The sequence below is a fragment of the Lithobates pipiens genome, unplaced genomic scaffold, assembly GCF_037356315.1.
Source record: "Lithobates pipiens isolate NorthernLeopardFrog02 unplaced genomic scaffold, aLitPip1_a1.2 Scaffold_23, whole genome shotgun sequence".
In the NCBI taxonomy this organism is placed as follows: Eukaryota; Metazoa; Chordata; class Amphibia; order Anura; family Ranidae; genus Lithobates; species Lithobates pipiens.
In genome coordinates, this window is record NW_027507785.1 from 320,473,390 (window position 1) to 320,491,718 (window position 18,329).

At 46.4% G+C, this 18,329-nt stretch overlaps 1 protein-coding gene across 1 annotated transcript; it reads left to right on the forward strand.

The window, feature by feature from the left end:
- Positions 1 to 496: 496 nt before the first annotated feature.
- Positions 497 to 4,890, forward strand: JUN (Jun proto-oncogene, AP-1 transcription factor subunit). Its single transcript, XM_077450607.1, has 2 exons — positions 497 to 608; positions 3,190 to 4,890. Exon 2 carries the CDS (start codon positions 3,265 to 3,267, stop codon positions 4,222 to 4,224), a length of 960 nt encoding a protein of 319 aa, XP_077306733.1. The 5' UTR covers positions 497 to 608; positions 3,190 to 3,264; the 3' UTR covers positions 4,225 to 4,890.
- Positions 4,891 to 18,329: the final 13,439 nt, after the last annotated feature.

Here is an 18,329-nt window from a genome sequence, read left to right on the forward strand (position 1 = left end):
AATCATGGCCAAGAGATCCTGCAGAATTTTAGCGACCCGCCAATCACATCCAAGAGGTCCTGCAGCAGTTTAGCGGCCCGCCAATCACAGCCAAGAGGTCCTGCAGCAGTTTAGCGGCCTGCCAATCACAGCCAAGAGGTCCTGCAGAAGTTTAGCGGCCCGCCAATCACAGCCAAGAGGTCCTGCAGAAGTTTAGCGGCCCGCCAATCACAGCCAAGAGGTCTTGCAGCAGTTGGCAGTCACCAAGTTCCGCCAGGAGGTTCCGCGTCGTCCCCCCAGCCTCGATCTCCCGATCGGACGGACAGCGGCGGCGCGCACTACGTCATCCCACAATGCCCCGCGGCCGGCCGGGCGAGCAGCATTACCTCATCCCGTCATCCCCCGCGACAGTTAGAATCTTCTAGGGCGGTCACCATGGCGACCGAGCCTCATTTGCAAGCCGGGCCCCGCCCGCCCTCCCCGCCGGCCAATGGGGTGGCGCGGGGGTGACATCATGCCTATTTTTAGTGGCTGAGCGCTCGCCGATAAGAGTTAGTGCGGCGCCGCTCGGAGCTCAGAGACTCGCAGTGACTGCAGAGCGGCTGGACGGTCCCCGCCGGCTGTACAAAGTAAGGACCGGGGAGAGGGGATGACAAAACCCCGCGGGGCTCCGGGGGGGACTCCACAACAACTTTCCAGCCAATGGGATCTGAGGGGGGGATCAGCAGGTGACAACTTTCTGGAGGGGTACAAAACTTCTGACCAATAGGAGAGCAGCTTCACATTTTGGGGGGAGAAGTCACCCCCATCCACTTTTTATCACTTTTGGAAAAGTTTGGGCTCCCAACCAATCAGAAGCTGGCGCCGGATTCAGAATTTGGGGTTCGAATCCCAGCAGCGCGGGAAACGTGGGAACTTTTTTTTTTGGGGGGGGGGGCGGAAGAAATCAACTTCTGACCAATAGAAAAGTGGCGCCACCGGGTTGACATTGGGGGGGCGCATGGTCCTCGCTGACTGATAACGTGCCTAGATTTTGGGGGGACGTCCGGGAAGTAGTTCGGGGGGCTCCCAGGACGCGGGGCGAGGCGGCTGATTGGGTCTTATTATTATTATTATTATTCAGGATTTTTATAATATTATTTATTATTCAGGATTTATATAGTAGTAGTATTCAGGATTTTTATAATATTATTATTTATTATTATTATTCAGGATTTATATAGTGCCAACTGTTTTTTTTTTTTTTCTTTTTTTTATGGGGTTCATGGAAAAGTTGGGGTGACCCGTTGGGGGGGGGGGGCATAACTTATGATCTAGGGGGATAACAGAAGGGGGGGTAGTTTGTAGAAGTTGCATTTGTGAAGAAGGGGGAAAAAAGTCAGAATTATTAGTATGGGAAGTTTTCTTCTTTTTTACATTGTATCCAAGTCATGTAAAGCAGAGATCCCATCCTTCTACTATATGGAGAATGGGTGCTATTAGGTCTGGTTACATTGTATCAGGTTTTATAAAGTCTATGATTTGTTACAATGTAAGTTATACAGACTAGTGGTTAATAATAATAATAATAATAATTTATTTGTGTTACATTGTATCAAAGTCATGCAAAGCAGACGTTCCATCCTTCTAGTATATGGAGTTTATGAACAATGGACTTTATCACTACTTGTTACATTGTATCAGCTTTGTAAAGTCTAGGTAGTATGATTTGTTACACTGTAACACTCTTATGCAGACTAGTTGCTATTATTGTTTTGTTACATTGTATCCAAGTCATGTAAAGAAGAGATTCCCATTCTTCTATTATATGAAGTTTATGAAGAATAGGGTTTTATCACTACTTGTTACATAATTGTATCAAGTTCATGCAGAATGGCCCCCATTCTTGTTACATTGTATTAGTTTAAAGCAAAATAGTTATTACTTCTTACAATGTATGTAGAATACTTCTTACTTCTTGTTACATTGAACCAGAGTCAAGCAGAATAGTTACTAATACTTGTTACAATGTATACTTGTTAGAATATTTACTATTACTTCTTTTTACATTGTATCAAGTTTGGTCTACCCTATAGAATTGTTATCATGATTACATCTGTATCGAGTTTAGGCAGGATAGGTATTATTATGTCTTATCTCATTGTGTTGAGTATATACACAATGGAGAGCATAACACTTACTGTTACATTGTATCAAGCTAATGCACAATAGCCCTTATTACATTGTATCTAGTTGAAGTAGAATTGTTTCCGTTCTTGTTTAGTGTACCAAGTTGGTGAACAAAAAATAGCTTGTCTTCCTTGTTACTTCTAACTAGTTTAGGCAGCATAGTTACTATTGCTTGTTACAATGTATCTAGTAAATGCAGAATAGTTACTATGCAGTATAGTCCCTATTCCGGTTACAATGTATCACGTTTATGGAGTATAGTACATATTCTTGTGACAATGTATCACATTTATGCAGTATAGTGCCTGTTCTTGTTACAATGTATCACGTTTTATGCAGTATAGTGCCTGTTCTTGTTACAATGTATCAAGTTTATGCAGTATAGTCCCTATTCTTGTTACAGTGTATCAAGTATAATCCAAATAGTTCCTATTACTTGGCACATTGTATTAAGTGTATGGAGAATAGTCTGTATTCCTTGTTGCATTGCAACTAGTTTAGGCAGCATAGTTGCTTTAATGTATCAAGTTAAAGTTGAAAAATCCCTGTTCTGGGTACAATGTTTTAGGTTTATGCAAAATAGTTCATATTACTTGTTACAATGTATCAAGTTTATGCAGTATAGTCCCTATTCTGGTTTCAGTCTATCAAGTTTGTGCAGTATAGTCCCTAATCTGGTTACAATGTATCAAGTTTATGCAGTATAGTCCCTGTTCTGGATACAATGTATCAAGTTTATGCAGTATAGTCCCTATTCTGGTTACAATGTATCTAATTTATGCAGAAGAGTTGATATTACTTGTTACATCGTATGAAGTTTCTGCAGGACAGCCACTATTCTTGGTACAATGTGTGAAGTTTCTGCAGCCAAGTCCCTATTCTTGTTACATTGTATCAGGTGTATGCAGAAGGGTGAATCTGACATGTTCCATTGAATAGAGTTGCTATGACTTACCTTGCAGTGTAGTATTGGGCTCATTGTATGGCAGTTGAATGGTGTGTATGACCGGTCAGTTAACAGCGTTCTCCTTGCTTTTGCAGGACGCACTTCCTCCGCGGCCCCCATCAGCGACTGCCGGACAAAGGAAGGAAAGTTCTCGGGGCGGCTCTGTTTGTATGAGCAGTAAGATGGAGCCTACTTTCTACGACGATGCACTGAGCGCCGCTTTCGGCCAGCCCGAGCCCGCCGGCTACGGATACAACTCCAAGGTGCTGAAGCAGAGCATGACCCTCAACCTGTCGGACCCCAACAGCGCCATCAAGCCTCACCTGAGGAACAAGGCGGCCGACCTGCTGACCTCCCCGGACGTTGGACTTCTCAAACTGGCCTCTCCCGAGCTGGAGAGGCTGATCATCCAGTCCAGCAACGGCATGATCACCACCACGCCGACCCCCACCCAGTTCCTGTGCCCCAAAAACGTGACGGACGAGCAGGAGGGCTTCGCGGAGGGCTTCGTCAGGGCGTTGGCCGAGCTGCACAGCCAGAACATCCTGCCCAACGGCACCGTGGCCCCGCAGCCCCCCGCCGCCGCCGCCACCACCACCACCGGACTGCCACCCGTTCCCTCTATAGCCGGCAACACTGGATACAACGGCACTTTGCACAGCGAGCCCCCAGTCTACGCCAACCTGAACAGCTTTAACCCCACCACCATCACCAGCGCCCCCGCTTTCAACGGCGGCGCCATAGGATTTGCGTCGCAGCACCACGCCAGCCCCCCTCTGCCCGTCCAGCACCCCAGGCTGCAGGCTTTAAAAGAAGAGCCCCAGACCGTACCGGAGATGCCCGGCGAGACCCCTCCCCTCTCCCCCATCGACATGGAGTCGCAGGAGCGCATCAAAGCCGAGCGCAAGCGAATGCGGAACCGGATCGCCGCCTCCAAGTGCCGGAAGAGAAAACTGGAGCGCATCGCCCGGCTGGAGGACAAAGTTAAGAACTTGAAGTCGCAGAACTCTGAGCTGGCGTCCACTGCCAACTTGCTGCGGGAGCAGGTCGCCCAGCTCAAACAGAAAGTGATGAATCACGTCAACAGCGGCTGCCAGCTCATGTTAACGCAGCAGCTGCAGACGTTCTGAACGGACCGGCCTCTCGGAGGGAGGAGAGAGAAAGCGAGAGAGAGAGAGAGAAAGAGAGCGTGCGCCTCGGGGGCGAACGAGAAAAAAAATTGAAACTCCTGGCTGGGACAAAAACAAAACCTAAAAAAACAAAAAACAAACAAAAAAAAAACCCAACATAAAAAGCACCCGCCATGTGATTGTTCCTACGCGCGTGCGCAAAACAGGAGACTGCCGAGCCTTTCCGTCGGAGCAAGTGGTGTGGTTAGGGGCGAGCGAAGGGTTATCAATGGCCCAGCTCTGAACTGTGTGCAACATTGATCACGCCTGCATGGACCCTTTACGTTCGATGAATCATTCAGTATTAAAAAGGTTAAAACTAGAGACTCGTACTGCTTCTGTAGTCCTGGAACAGGCGGGGGAGGGGAGGGGGAGGCGTCTGTTCAGATTCTGCTACTTAACTGTGTCATGTGTACATACTGTAATTTTATTGTTTTTTTTTATGAATATATATATATATATTATAAATATATGCTGACGTGTCGTCAGTAAAATGGCTATAAGCATTTTTTTTTGTAAATGTTTATTTATGTTTTTATTTCGGGTTGTTGAACCCAGTACTGTTTGTAAATATTTGGAACTCTTATGAGTTTAAAAACTTTGTAATAAAGTATATAATTTTTTCTATTTTATTTTAATTTTTTTTTTCGTCGGGAGGATGATTTTACAAGTTTAATGATATTTAAGGACAAAATGTTAAAGATAGAGAATTTTTTTTTATTTATTTATATTGGATTTTTTTTTTTTTTTTTTTTACATTGCAATAAACATGCATGACAAAGTGTATTCAATGTCTATGGTGTTTATGCAGTATATTGCCATGTGGTGTAGAGAGCAATGCTAGGAAAAGTGATGTGATCGATCTGTGTTTCTCATGCTGGGTTCACACTAATGCGATTTTGGATGTGGTTTTCCTGCCGCATCCAATTCGCATGACAGTGTGAGCGACTCGCAATGAAGCCGGTTCTCACACCTCTGGGGTGGCCGCGGAGCGCACAGCAGAAGGGTTCTGTGCGTCTTTGTCTCCGTTTTTTTTTTTTTAGGTCCGAATTCGGGCAAAAATTTGGACCTGAAACGGTGAACAGAGACGCACCGGAACCCCCCTGCTGCGAGCCGCGCCGCACATAGTGTGACCCCGGCCTTAAAGTGTTATTAAACCCACAACAGTAAAATCAGTCTGTATATGCAGTAAAGCATGCTTGTTATCAGGGCTGTCCAGGGCCCTGGGATTTCTATCTGACGGGGCCCCCTCAAAAAATATAAAAATTTCATTTTCATAAAAAAGAAAAGAAAAACACTAAAACCATTGATAGCGGGCAGCAGGGGGAATAAAATCCTAGACGGCGAATGTGATCAGTAAGGCATAGGGGGGGGGGGGGGATCATCAGTTACAGAAACCGATCTGTGTCTTTCCCTGCAGCAGCTAAAAGCTGGCTTCTCCTTTTCCCTCCCATTGGCTTTCAGCTGTTGCAGGGAGAGGCACACGGGGGATCGGTTTCTGTAATTGACCCCTCCCCACACCTTAATTACAGAAACCGATCCCCTGTGTCTCGCCCTGCAACAGCTGAAAGCCAGGAAAGAAGGAGAAGCCAGCTTTAAGCTGCTGCAGGGAGCGACACCCAGGGAATCTGTTCTCCTAATTGCGCTCCCCCACACACACACACACACACTGTACTGCTCATATTCAATTTCCCTGCTGCCCAGCCCCCGCCTGCTGGCCTGGGCCCCATACAGGAAAACTGGTGCTACCCCCTTATCAGCAGCTCTGCTTGTTATACTCCACTGTGGAACCTAAGGGGTTAATCCTCTAAATTGCGTAAAAAGGCTGTTTGATCCTGTCTTATCTGATCCTCCCCTTTTCCCCAATCAATCTCTCTATTAGTACAGAGCCTTGGAGGCACTCTGCACATCCTCAGTTTGGTGTGTGTTACTAGAGAGTTTTTTTTTTTTTTTTTCTTGGGAGGGTGCATGTGATCAGAACAGTACCAATCCGCACTGTCCAGACAGAGGGTCAGGGGTCCTGCAGCCTCGTGGGACAGTCAGAGGAGAATGAAATCTACAAGCTTTAACCAGACACTGATAGAAGGCTCAAGACTGCTATATACTGCTGAGTAGAAAAGGTATTTAGCAGTTTATATTTACTAAAATTTCATTTTCATGTTCTGTGTACTGTGGGAGACCAGATATAGTGAATGCAGGTTCTGGGTTTAGTAACGCTTTAACCTGGAGGGTCTCAGGGGACCCCCCTGACAATAATTATTATATCTTCATATCATGGGACATTTGCCTTCCAGTATCTAGCGGAAATAAGAATGAATAAAGGAATGTGGCACACTATTTGACGCTCTGGGGGAGATTTACTAAAACCGGAGCACTCAGAATCTGCCGCAGCGGTGTATGGGAGCCAATCAGCTTCTAACTTCAGCTTGTTCAATTAAGCTTTGACAATAAAACCTGGCAGCTGATTGGTTTCTGTCCAGAACTGCACCAGATTTTTCATGCCCCAGTTTTGGTAAATTTCCCTTTCTTTGCTTTATACAGCAAAATTATTTTAGCTTTTTAGTATGTTTATTAGATTTTTTATTTTTAGCAAAATTATTGATATTCAATGAAATAAAAAATAAATGCTAGGAAGGAAATGCTAATAATGAAATTGTTACCCCTTTTTTATTTTGTGGTTACCTCTCACACTCGTGGTATAAATAAGCGCCTAATTACATTGGTGGCCAGTGGGAAGAATGCCCCTTAAAGGGATAGTTTGCCGTTACCACAAAACTGCCTATGGGGCAGATAAGGGGCATCTATAGATAAAAAGAAACTGTGCAGCTCTGACTAAAGCTGAATAAAGCCCTTGCTAGAGGTGAAGGCCATTTACATACCTTACGAGGCCTGACTGGAATGCTCCCAGGACTTTGCTAAGTGAGGCCTAGTCATCACTGCTCACCTCCACCGGCGTGAGCTCTCAAATAGCTCCTGCATCAAGAGAGAGAGAGAGAGAGAGAGAGACAGAGAGAGAATGTGAGGGGGTTTGAATCAGAAATGGCTCAATCCTATGACGGTGGAGGTGAGCAGTAATGACTAGGTCTCACTTAGCAACGTCCTGGAAGTTTTCCATTCAGGCTTCATAAGGTATGTAAATGGCCTACACCTATAGCAAGGGTACCTTACCTGCACAGGCAGTTATTTTTTTTTTGTAAAGGTGAACTATCCCTTTAAATTGTTGGTCAGTGATCCTTATGTTGGGACATTAGGAAGAATGTTCCTACATTGCTGGTCACTGGGAGGAATGTCCCTTATTTTGGCAGGCAAAAAATGCTGCTTACATTGGTGGTTTAGTGAGTAGAATGCCCTTTAGGTTGGCAGTGCATTGGAAGAACTACCCTTTCATTATTGATCGGTCTGAAGAATGCCCCCCTAAATTAGAGGTTAAATGGAAGAACGAATGTCCCTTATATTGGAAGTCAATTGAAACAATGCTTCTTCTATTGGGGGCCGTAGGAAGAATTCACCTTATATTGATGGTCATTGGTAAGACTGCCACCTAAATTGTTGGTCAGGGGAGAAAATGCTCCTTTACATTGGTGGAAGAATGTCCCTTTATAATGTCAGTTAATGGACAAAAATGTTCCTTCTATTGGGGGGCCATAGGAAGAATGCACATTACATTGGCAGTCAATGGGAAGAATGCTCCTTACATTGGGGGTCAATGGGAAGAATGCACTTTACATTGGTGATCAGTGGGAAGAATGCTCCTTACATTGGGGGTCAATGGGAAGAATGCTCCTTATAGCGGGACTCCATAGGAAGAATGCACTTTACATTGGTGATCAGTGGGAAGAATGCTCCTTACATTGGGGGTCAATGGGAAGAATACTCCTTACATTGGGGGTCAATGGGAAGAATGCTCCTTACATTGGGGGTCAATGGGAAGAATGCTCCTTATATCGGGGCTCCGTAGGAAGAATGCACTTTACATTGGTGATCAGTGGGAAGAATGCTCCTTACATTGGGGGTCAATGGGAAGAATGCTCCTTATAGCGGGACTCCATAGGAAGAATGCACTTTACATTGGTGATCAGTGGGAAGAATGCTCCTTACATTGGGGGTCAATGGGAAGAATACTCCTTACATTGGGGGTCAATGGGAAGAATGCTCCTTATTGCAGGGCTACATAGGAAGAATGCACTTTACATTGGTGGTCAGTGAGAGGAACGACCCTTACATTGGCAGTCCATGAGAGGAATGTCCCTTGCATTGGCGGTCAGTGGGAAGAATGCTTCTTCCAATAGAATGTCCCCCTTACAGACCGCTAAAAAGATCATTTGAAGTTAGTGGCAACTTACCCGAGACACAGAGGGGGGGGATTTACTAAAACTGCTACACTCACAATCTGGTGCAGCTGTGCATAGTAACCAACCAACTTCTTTAGCTTGTTCAGTTAAGCTTTGATAATAAGCCCAGGTTCACAGTGGAGCGATTTGACATGTCAAATCGCATGCTAAATCGCCGGAAATTGCCGGCAATGGCACTGTCCGAATTGCACAGATTTCCAAAAGTAGTTTCTGTAATGCTTTTGGCGACTTCGGAGTGCAATTTCCATAGGCATCTGTGCAGGAACCCACTTAGATGTCTCTGAAATCGCCCCGAAGTCGGGACTGACATGCGTGAATGAAATCGTGCAAGTTCAGCTGGTCGGTGTGAACCAGGGCTTAACCCTAGAAGCTGGTTGGCTATCATGCACAGCTGCACCAGATTCTATGTGCACCAGTTTTAGTAAAACCCCCCCCACCCAGAAATTGCTCAAAGAACTCCTAGTAGCCTTTGGAGGAACCCTGGTTGAGAAAAGTTACTAAAAGTTTGTGGCGTATATGGAAACTTCAGGTGGTGGCCCCATTCTCATGTTGCTGCTTTCCCTACGGAAGTTTGTCCACCTAAATGTATTTAGACTCACAACTGCACCTGCTAGTCCGTTAGACATGTGGCTGTGTTTATTCTTGCATATTGTGAAATGTAATCCTAGAGGGTTGGCAATGGGAGCAGCCAAGCCTCCCCAGGGCTCAGTGCTTGCAGACACTCGTCTATAGTAGGAGATATTCAGAGCCCATGTAGTCTGCAGTGCTTTAGATCAAATAGGAAGTCTTCTGCCATTGCCTGCATCAATGGAGCTTACAATCTACTGGTTTGGCTATGCTTAAACAGTGGAAATTCCCATGCCTATGTTCTCCTATGGTAGTCACATCATACCGGTGAAGATCTGACCGGTCAAAGGCATCGTTTCCGTTATAAACATGAATGCTGTGGTTTCCAGAGCATTTGTGTTTATGCTCTAAAGCTGGAGGTGTATGCAGACACCCCTGGCGCCGATTCCTGCCAGGGGTAGGAGAGACCATAATGATTGCACAAGGGTTTGCCAATCTGTTAACCCCTTGACCCCTGAAAGGCTTTACCCCCTTCAAGACCAGATTCTTTTTTTCTATTCAGCACTGCACTAATTTAACTGCGAATTGCACAGTCATGCAACATTGTATGCAAATTCATTTTATATCATTTTTTTTTTCACACAAATAGAGCTTTTTTTTTTTTTTGATCACCTCTGTGGTTTCTAAATTATTATATAAACAAAAAAAAAACATTGAAAAAGTTTTTTTTTTTAAACTTTAAAAAAATAATAAACATTAATTTGGAAAAAAAAGATTTTCTACTTTCTGCTATAAAACATATCCAAAAAAAAAAAATCTTCATAAATTTAGGGCAAAATTTATTCTGCTACATGTCATGGGGACAAAAAAAGTGTATATTAACCACTTCCGGGCCAAGGTACGGTGATATCTGAATGATGGTTGCAGCTACAGGCATCATTCGATATTGTCTTTTTCAGCCGGCGATTCCCTGCACCATAAGAATGATCAAAGCGGCTGTTGCGCGGCTTGATCATTCTTACGGGCGGCGAGAGTGGACACCCCCCTCCGGCGCTTCTACCGACTCACCACTTCCATCGGTGAGTTGGACACAGGATCTGCCGGCCACGGATGGTGATCATAGAGATTTCCGGCGGACCAGACGGTCGCCGGAGTCTCTATGATCGTTTGGAGGCCAGGCGCGATGTTATGATGTCATGCCCCGGCCTCTGCATTCAAACGGCGCCTCGACTGGGAAGCAACCATTTTATTTTTATTTTTTTATTTCAGGCTTCCCAGCCTAGAGGTGAGATGTGGGGTCTTGTTGACCTCATACATCACTATAAAGAGGACCGATCGTGCCATATTCCTATTACAGGGGATATTTACATTCCTTGTAATAAGAATAAAAGTGATCGAATTTTTTTTTTTTAAAGTGTCAAAAGAAAAAAAGAAAAGTAAAATTAACAATAAAAAAAAAAAAAAATGAAAGCGCCCCTGTTCCCATGTACTCGCATGCAGAAGCGAACACATGCGTAAGTCCCGCCCACATATGAAAATTGTGTTCAAACCACACATGTGAGGTATTGCCATGATTGGTAGAGCGAGAGAAATAATTCTAGCCCTAGACCTCCTCTGTAACTCATAACATGTAACCTGTAAAATATTTTAAAAGCATCACCTATAGAAATTTGGCATCATTCCACGAGCGTGTGCAATTTTGAAGCGTGACATGTTTGGTATTTATTTACTCGCCGTAACTTCATCTTTCACATTATGCAAAAAATTGGGCTAACTTTACTGTTTTTTTTTTTTTTTAAAGCATGAAACTGTTTTTTTTTTTCCAAACAAAATTCCTGTGCAAATACCATGTGAGATAAAAAGTTGCAATAACCGCTATTGTATTCTCTAGGGTCTTTGCTTAAAAAAACATGTACAGGCGTACCCCACTTTTAAGTACACAATGGGGTTTATTTACTAAAGTTGGAAAGTGCAAAATCAGGCTCATTACTGCATAGAAACCAATGAGCTTCCAGGTTTTATTACCAAAGCTTAATTGAACAAGTTGAGGTTAGAAGCTCATTGGTTTCTATGCAGAAGTGAGCCTGATTTTGCACTTTCCAGCTTTAGTAAATAAACCCCATTGTGTACTTAAAAGTGGGGTGTGCCTCTATAATGTTTGGGGATTCTATGTAATTTTCTAGCAAAAAAACTGTGAATTTTACATGTAGGAGAGAAATGTCAGAATTGGCCTGGATGGGAAGTGGTTAATTGGTGTGTGCAAAAGTTATAGCGTCAACAAACTATGATATATATATATATATATATATATATATATATATATATACACACACACACTGGAATTTACACAGATATGGCGTTATACTGGTAATGCCGGTGATCAGTGCTGTATCGGGGTTGATTTACTAAAGGCAAAATAGACTGTGCACTTTTCAAAGTGCAGTTGCTCCAGAGCTTCGTAAATGAGGTAAAACTTCACGTTGCAAAAGTACCCGATAACACACAAGGATAATAATAAAAAATAAAAAAAACAGCATTTTTGCTTGCACATGATTGGATGATGGAAGTCAGCAGAGTTTTTGCTCATTTCCTAAGCTCTGGAGCAACTGCTCTTACAGAGTGCAAAAGTGTATTTGCCTTTAGTAAATCAACCCAATAGTGTGGCGGACAATGTGACGCTAACAGACACTATCTGGGAAGGGTCACCTACTGACGCTGACATCGCTAGTGACACTAATACAGTGATCAGCGATAATACTGTACACTGAGACTGCACTGACAACACTGGCTAGGAAGGGGTTAACCTCTAGGGACAATCAAGGGGTAACGGTGTGCCTAACAATGTGTAATGTGCGCTGCTTTTACTTCCTGATCTGGCTGCTTTTTCTTCCTGCTTTTCAGGGGCAGGAAACAGCCAGAACGCTGTTCCCTGAGATCTGTATTTTTGTAAACACAGAACTCTGTATGTGATTGGACAAAATCATTGGCTGAAATCAGCTGTCAAACTTGCTCTGTGTCAAGTCACAGCAGGGGGCGCACGTGCATGCACGCCATCGATCCCACAAGAAAGAGCCGACGTACATGATCATGCCTGTACCTACCGCCTACTCCCAGTATATTTACTGTGAGCGCTTGGCAGGTAGTTAAATCAAGCCACATTTGTCCTTTTTTTCTCCCCTTTCCCTAACCTAACATAACCTACCCCTCCTCCCTCCAGATGAGTACTTACCATAATCCAGTGGATCTAAACCCTGTCCTCAAGTACCCCCAACAGGCCATGTTTCCAGGCTTTCCTTTATCTTGCACAGGTGCTTTAAATCAGAGCCAATGGCTTGGTATTTCGGACAGCTATTTTATCTAAAGCCACGTACACACAATCAGAATTTCGGCCAGCAAAAGACCGATATGAGAGCTTTTCATCGGAAAATGCGACCGTGTGTATGCTCCAATGTGTTGTCTCCTTCCGTTTGCAAGTAGGAGATGTTTGTAAGTTGGATGTTTGAAAGTAGGGGCCTGCCCTATATGCTCTGCAGAAATGGCGGAACAAGGTGTTGGTTTTGCCACAACATTGTAAGCCCTCAAAGTGACTCTTGCTGGGCGCTGGAGCGCCCTGCTGTGAACGATTATATCAAGAATTGTAATTACATGCCATTGTTGAACAGTGGTAGAAAAATTGACCTTTGGTGGTTGTGGTGCTGGTGCCACAACACTATAAGTCCTCACAGTTACTCTGGGTGGGCACAGGAACGGGCCCTCCTGTGAAATATTATATCAAGAATTGTAATTACATGTCCCTGTTAAACAGGGGCAGAAAAATTGGGCCTTAGGCACTGGTGCTGGTGCCACGACACTGCAACCTTTCCCATATACTCTAGTTTTATTGCAGGAATTGGCCCTGCTGCAAATCATTGCATCAAAAATTGTAATTAAACGTCCCTGTTAAACAGGGGCAGAAAAATTGGGCTGATGGCATCACCCAGAACCAGAAATGTTCTTCCAACATATCAGCGGAGGAGGAAGAGGATAGACAATCAACATAACAGGACAGTCACTCAGCATCAGCATAGGCAGTCTTGAAGGGATGCGATATTTCAAAAAAAATTATTCCGTTACATCAGCTTCAGGTGCTTGGTAGCTGTGGGTGATCCAAGACTGATTCATCTTGATGAAGGTCAGTCGATCAACTGATTCGGTGGACAGGTGCACCCTGTGATCGGTAACAAAGCCACCAGCAGCACTGAAGGTGCGTTCCGAAAGAACGCTGGATGCAGGACGGGCCAGTAGCTCAATTGCATACTGTGCAAGCTCTGGCCAGTGATCCATACTCAAGACCCAGTAAGCCAGAGGATTTTCGGTGGGAAAGGTGTCCAAGTCTGACCTTGCCCCTAGGTATTCCTGCACCATGTAAATCAGACGCTGGCGATGGTTGCTGGAACCGATCATACCTTGGGGCTGCGGACTAAAAAATTGTCTGAAAGCATCAGTCAGACGGCCACCTTCTCCACCGCTCCTTCTGACCGATGCCTCAGCAACACGTTGTCCAGGACCAGGAGTTTATAACCTCCCAGTCTCTGGGAACGCGTTGCACAGACCTTTCTGCAAGGCCTCCCGGAGATGTCTCATCCTCTGCTCCCTCTGCGATGGCAAGATAAGGTTGGCAACCTTACCCTTGTACCGTGGATCAAGGAGAGTGGCCAGCCAGTAATGGTCCCTCTCCTTGATCCGAAGAATACGAGGATCCTTCCGCAGGTTTTGCAGGATCAGGGAGGCCATGCAGCGTAGGTTAGCTGAGGCATTCGGTCCGGAGTCCTCTGGGTCACTAAGGACAACATGATCCGCAGCTACCTCCTCCCAGCCATGTACAAGTCCACGGGTTTCTCGGGACTGTAAATCATCCTTACAAGACTGCTGCTGCTGCTGATGCTGAGTGCCAGCCTCCACCTCCATGCTGACACAATCATCCTCCTCCTCCTCTTCCTCCTCCTCATCCTCTTCCTGTGTGATGGGTGGCACAGCAGGAACACTGTCTGGATAAATGGGGCCTTGAGAGGCAAGGAAGTCCTCCTCTTCCTGCCTCTGTTCTGCCTCAAGTGCCCTGTCCATTATTCCACGCAGCGTATGCTCCAAGAGGTGGACAAGAGGTACAGTGTCACTGATGCATGCACTGTCACTGCTCACCCTCCTTGTGGCCTCCTCAAACGGTGACAGGACAGTGCATGCATCCCTGATCATGCCCCACTGGTGTGGTGAGAAAAAACCGAGCTCCCCGGACCCTGTCCTGGTGCCGTAGTCACACAAGTACTCATTGATGGCCCTCTGCTGCGTGTGCAGCCGCTGCAGCATGGCCAATGTTGAGTTCCACCTGGTGGGCATGTCACATATAAGGCGGTTCTTGGGCAGGTTCAACTCCTTTTGGAGCTCAGCCAGCCGAGCACAGGCATTAAATGATCGGCGGAAATGCACACACACTTTCCTGGCCTGCTTCAGGACATCCTGTAAGCCGGGGTACCTGCCCAAGAACCGCTGCATCACCAGGTTAAGGACGTGAGCTACACAGGGCACATGGGTCAGTTGTCCCTGTCGGAGGGCGGAGAGGAGGTTGGTGCCATTGTCGCAAACCACCATTCCTCGCTTAAGCTGGCGTGGCGTCAACCACCTCTCGGCCTGCCCCTGCAGAGCTGACAAAACATCCGCCCCAGTGTGGCTCCTGTCAACAAACCAGCGCAAGCACGGCATGGCATAGTTTTGCCTGCGTACTTGCGTAGCCCCTGGAACGCTTACGGAGCACCGCTGGTTCTGAGGACAGAGCACTGGAAGAGGCCATGGAGGAAGAAGAAGAGGAGGGGGTGGAGGAGAGAGGTGTGTCACAACCAATAGTAGCATTTTGGAGGCGTGGTGGCGGAACAACCTCCAACACTACTGCACCTTGTCCTGCATCCTTCCCAGCTGCCAGAAGAGTGACCCAATGGGCCGTGAAAGACAGGTAAGCACCTTACCGCTGACCGCCCTGTCCAGCGAGGCAAGGACATTGCTTTCCACATGCCGGTAGAGAGCTGGAATCGCCTTCCGTGAGAAAAAGTGGCGTTTGGGGACCTGCCACTGAGGAACCGCACATTGTACAAACTCACGGAAGGGGGCCGAGTCTACCAACTGAAAAGGCAGCAGTTGAAGTGCTAGCAATTTAGCCAAGCTAGCATTCAACCGCTGGGCATGTGGATGGCTGGGAGTGAACTTCTTTCGCCGGTCCAGCAGCTGGGACAGGGACATTTGCCTGCTATAATCGAACATGGGTGTACTGCTAGCAGAGTGCCCGGAAGCACTTGGCTGTGACACACCTGATTCTACACCTTCATTCCTCTGAGAGCAGGTTTCAGAGAGGACTGAAGGTCTAGTGGGGTTGGAGATGCCAGCTGATGAGGAGCAAGGAGAGGTCCGCTTTGTTCTTTGGTGTGGGTCTTTGAGGTACGCTTGCCAACGAGCTGCATGGCAGGTCAACATATGTCTGGTCAAGCATGTGGTGCCCAAGCGGCTGATGTTTTGGCCACGCGAGATACGCTTGAGACATATGTTGCAAATAGCAGCGGTGCGATCTGATGCACTCGTCTCAAAAAAGGCCCACACCAAAGAACTTTTAGAATAACACGCAGAGGCAGCGCCCTGCACAGGCGGAGCTCTGCAGTGTGATTCAGTCGGTGTGCTATCCCTAAGCTGGCCCCCGGAGGGCATCCTGCCTCGTTGGACATGTGCCTCCTCCTCCTTCTCTCTCCTACCAGGCACCCACGTGGAGTCAGTGCCCTCATCATCCCCTCCCTCTTCATCGCTGTAGCAAACCTGGCAATATGCTGCAGCTTGTGGAACATGACTGCCAGATTGCTGTCCTTCTTGAGCATCCCCTCTCTCTGCATTCATGCTACTGCCTTCCTCTAGCTTAGTATAATCATCAGAGGCTACAAAACACTGGGCATCCTCCTGGAGCATGTACCCAACACTGTGCTCAAAGAGTTCAGGAGACTCCTCAGGAGGACGTGGTGGGTCTAGGGAAGGAGTCACTGATGATGACATTGAGAGAAGGGAAGACGATGCGTTGGCAGCTGCTTTGCTAGTACCCTGAGACTGGGTGAGAGAGGATGAGGAGGATGAAGAGGGCTTGGTCATCCACTCTACCAAGTCGTTGGCATGTTGCGGCTCAACATGTCCAGCTGCCGAAAAGAAGGACAAGCGTGTCCCATGGCCACGTGCTGATGACAATGCACCGCGTCCACGAACAGCACTGTTGTCTCTAGACACAGAGCCTGCTTGCCCTCTTTTATCGGCTCGCGTCTGTCTGCCTCTCCTTGCTGGCCTTCCAGACATGGTAATGGCCTGAAGGGAGTTGGGTAAAACAGCAATTGGGTACTGTATATTGTGCTGGAGGCACACAACACCCACTAACTCCTGCAGATGCCTTTATTATAGAACACCAGCAATAAAGGGTAGATAAAGGGGTATACTGTACTGGAGGCACACAACACCCACTAAGCCCTGCAGATGGCTCTATTAGAGAATAGCAATAAAGGGTAGATACAGGTGTATATTGTGCTGGAGGCACACAACACCCACTAACTCCTGCAGATGCCTTTATTATAGAACACCAGCAATAAAGGGTAAATACAGATGTATACTGTGCTGTGCTGGAGGCACACACAACTTCCAATAACTCCTGCAGATGGCAGATGGCTCAAATAGAGAAGAGCTATGTAGGTGGATATAGCGGTGTGTACTGGGTACAGAGCACGCAGACAGCACGCACAAGCTCCTAACACTGACTGCAAGCTCTATTATAAAAGATAGATATATCGCTAGCTATATAGGTGAATATAGCGGTGTATACTGCGGTCAGGGCACGCAGACAACAACCACTACAGAAGAGCAAGATCGAAAAATCGGCCGATAACGATCGGTGTATACTGTGTTGGGGGGGGGGGGGGACGCCTGGGAGCAAGATTCTGGGAGGACGTCCATGGACGCCCTCCCAGAATAAGCCGACCGCGCTGTAGCCGTCTTTCGGCTATGGCCCGGTCGGCATGTGGTTAATAAAAATAAGTTAAAAACCTGTGTGTAGTGTGTTTATTTTAGACACTTTTTTTTAGGTGAATGGGTAGGGGTACGATGTACCCCATGCCTATTCATATAGGGTGGATGGCCAGAATTTGGAGACCCCTCTTGTTAAAGGGGGCTTCCAGATTCCGATAAGCCCCCACCCGCAGACCCCGACAACCAGTGGCGAGGGTTGTCGGGAAGAGGCCCTTGTTCTCATCAACATGGGGACAGGGTGCTTTGGGGTTTCAGGTGCAGAGCCTCCCCTGCCCCGAAGTACCAACCCCCCCATGTTAAAGGCATGTGGCCTGTATGGTCCGGGGGGGGGGGGGCGCTCGCTCGCCCCCCTTTCCTGACCCGCTGGGCTGTGTGCTCGGATAACGGTCTGGTAATGGATCTTGGGGGACCCCCACACCATTTTTTTGGCTTGGGGGTTCCGCTTGAGATCCATACTAGACCAAAGGGGGGGAGTCTCATGCAAAAAAAATTTTTTACATTTTGGCGGGGTTCCCCTTCAAGATTCTCAGCATACAAGTCGCACCACAAGTTGGATCATCTTGATCCGACTTCTGGTGAGACTTTTATTCAAATCAATGGGCTCCCATAATGAACCGTTGATTTTGAATAGAGGTAGAGAAACGTGGCTGAAAGCTAGCGTGGCTGAACGCGCCTTGACGCCAATGCAAAACGCGGATAAAATCGAGTTTTTAACGCCGTTTTTTCCTGGTGTTGGTACTAGCTTTACAGCTCCTTTTTTAGAAACAGTCAGGAGGTTTTTATCTGAACTTGTTCTATGCAGGATAATTATACATATTTCACGGCTGACTTGTTCTGTTATACAACTATTAGTTACACACTCAAGTTTGCTTTAAGGGTGTGTGTGCTCCTCAATAGTAATATTACAATTTAAAAAGGTATGTCGGTATTTGGGAATCTGTGTCCATTTGCAAGGTCGGGTTCTGATATTGGGTGATCTGTGTTAGGTACCACAGGTATCAGGGTGGCTTGACGAGGCTCTGTGGCTTACGCATGCATTTGCAAACATGTGCAGTCCAAAATAAGTCCAAGGGA

Excerpts from the sequence above, each read along its gene's own strand:
- JUN (XM_077450607.1), top strand. The coding sequence starts at position 3,265 with ATGAGCAGTAAGATGGAGCCTACTTTCTACGACGATGCACTGAGCGCC.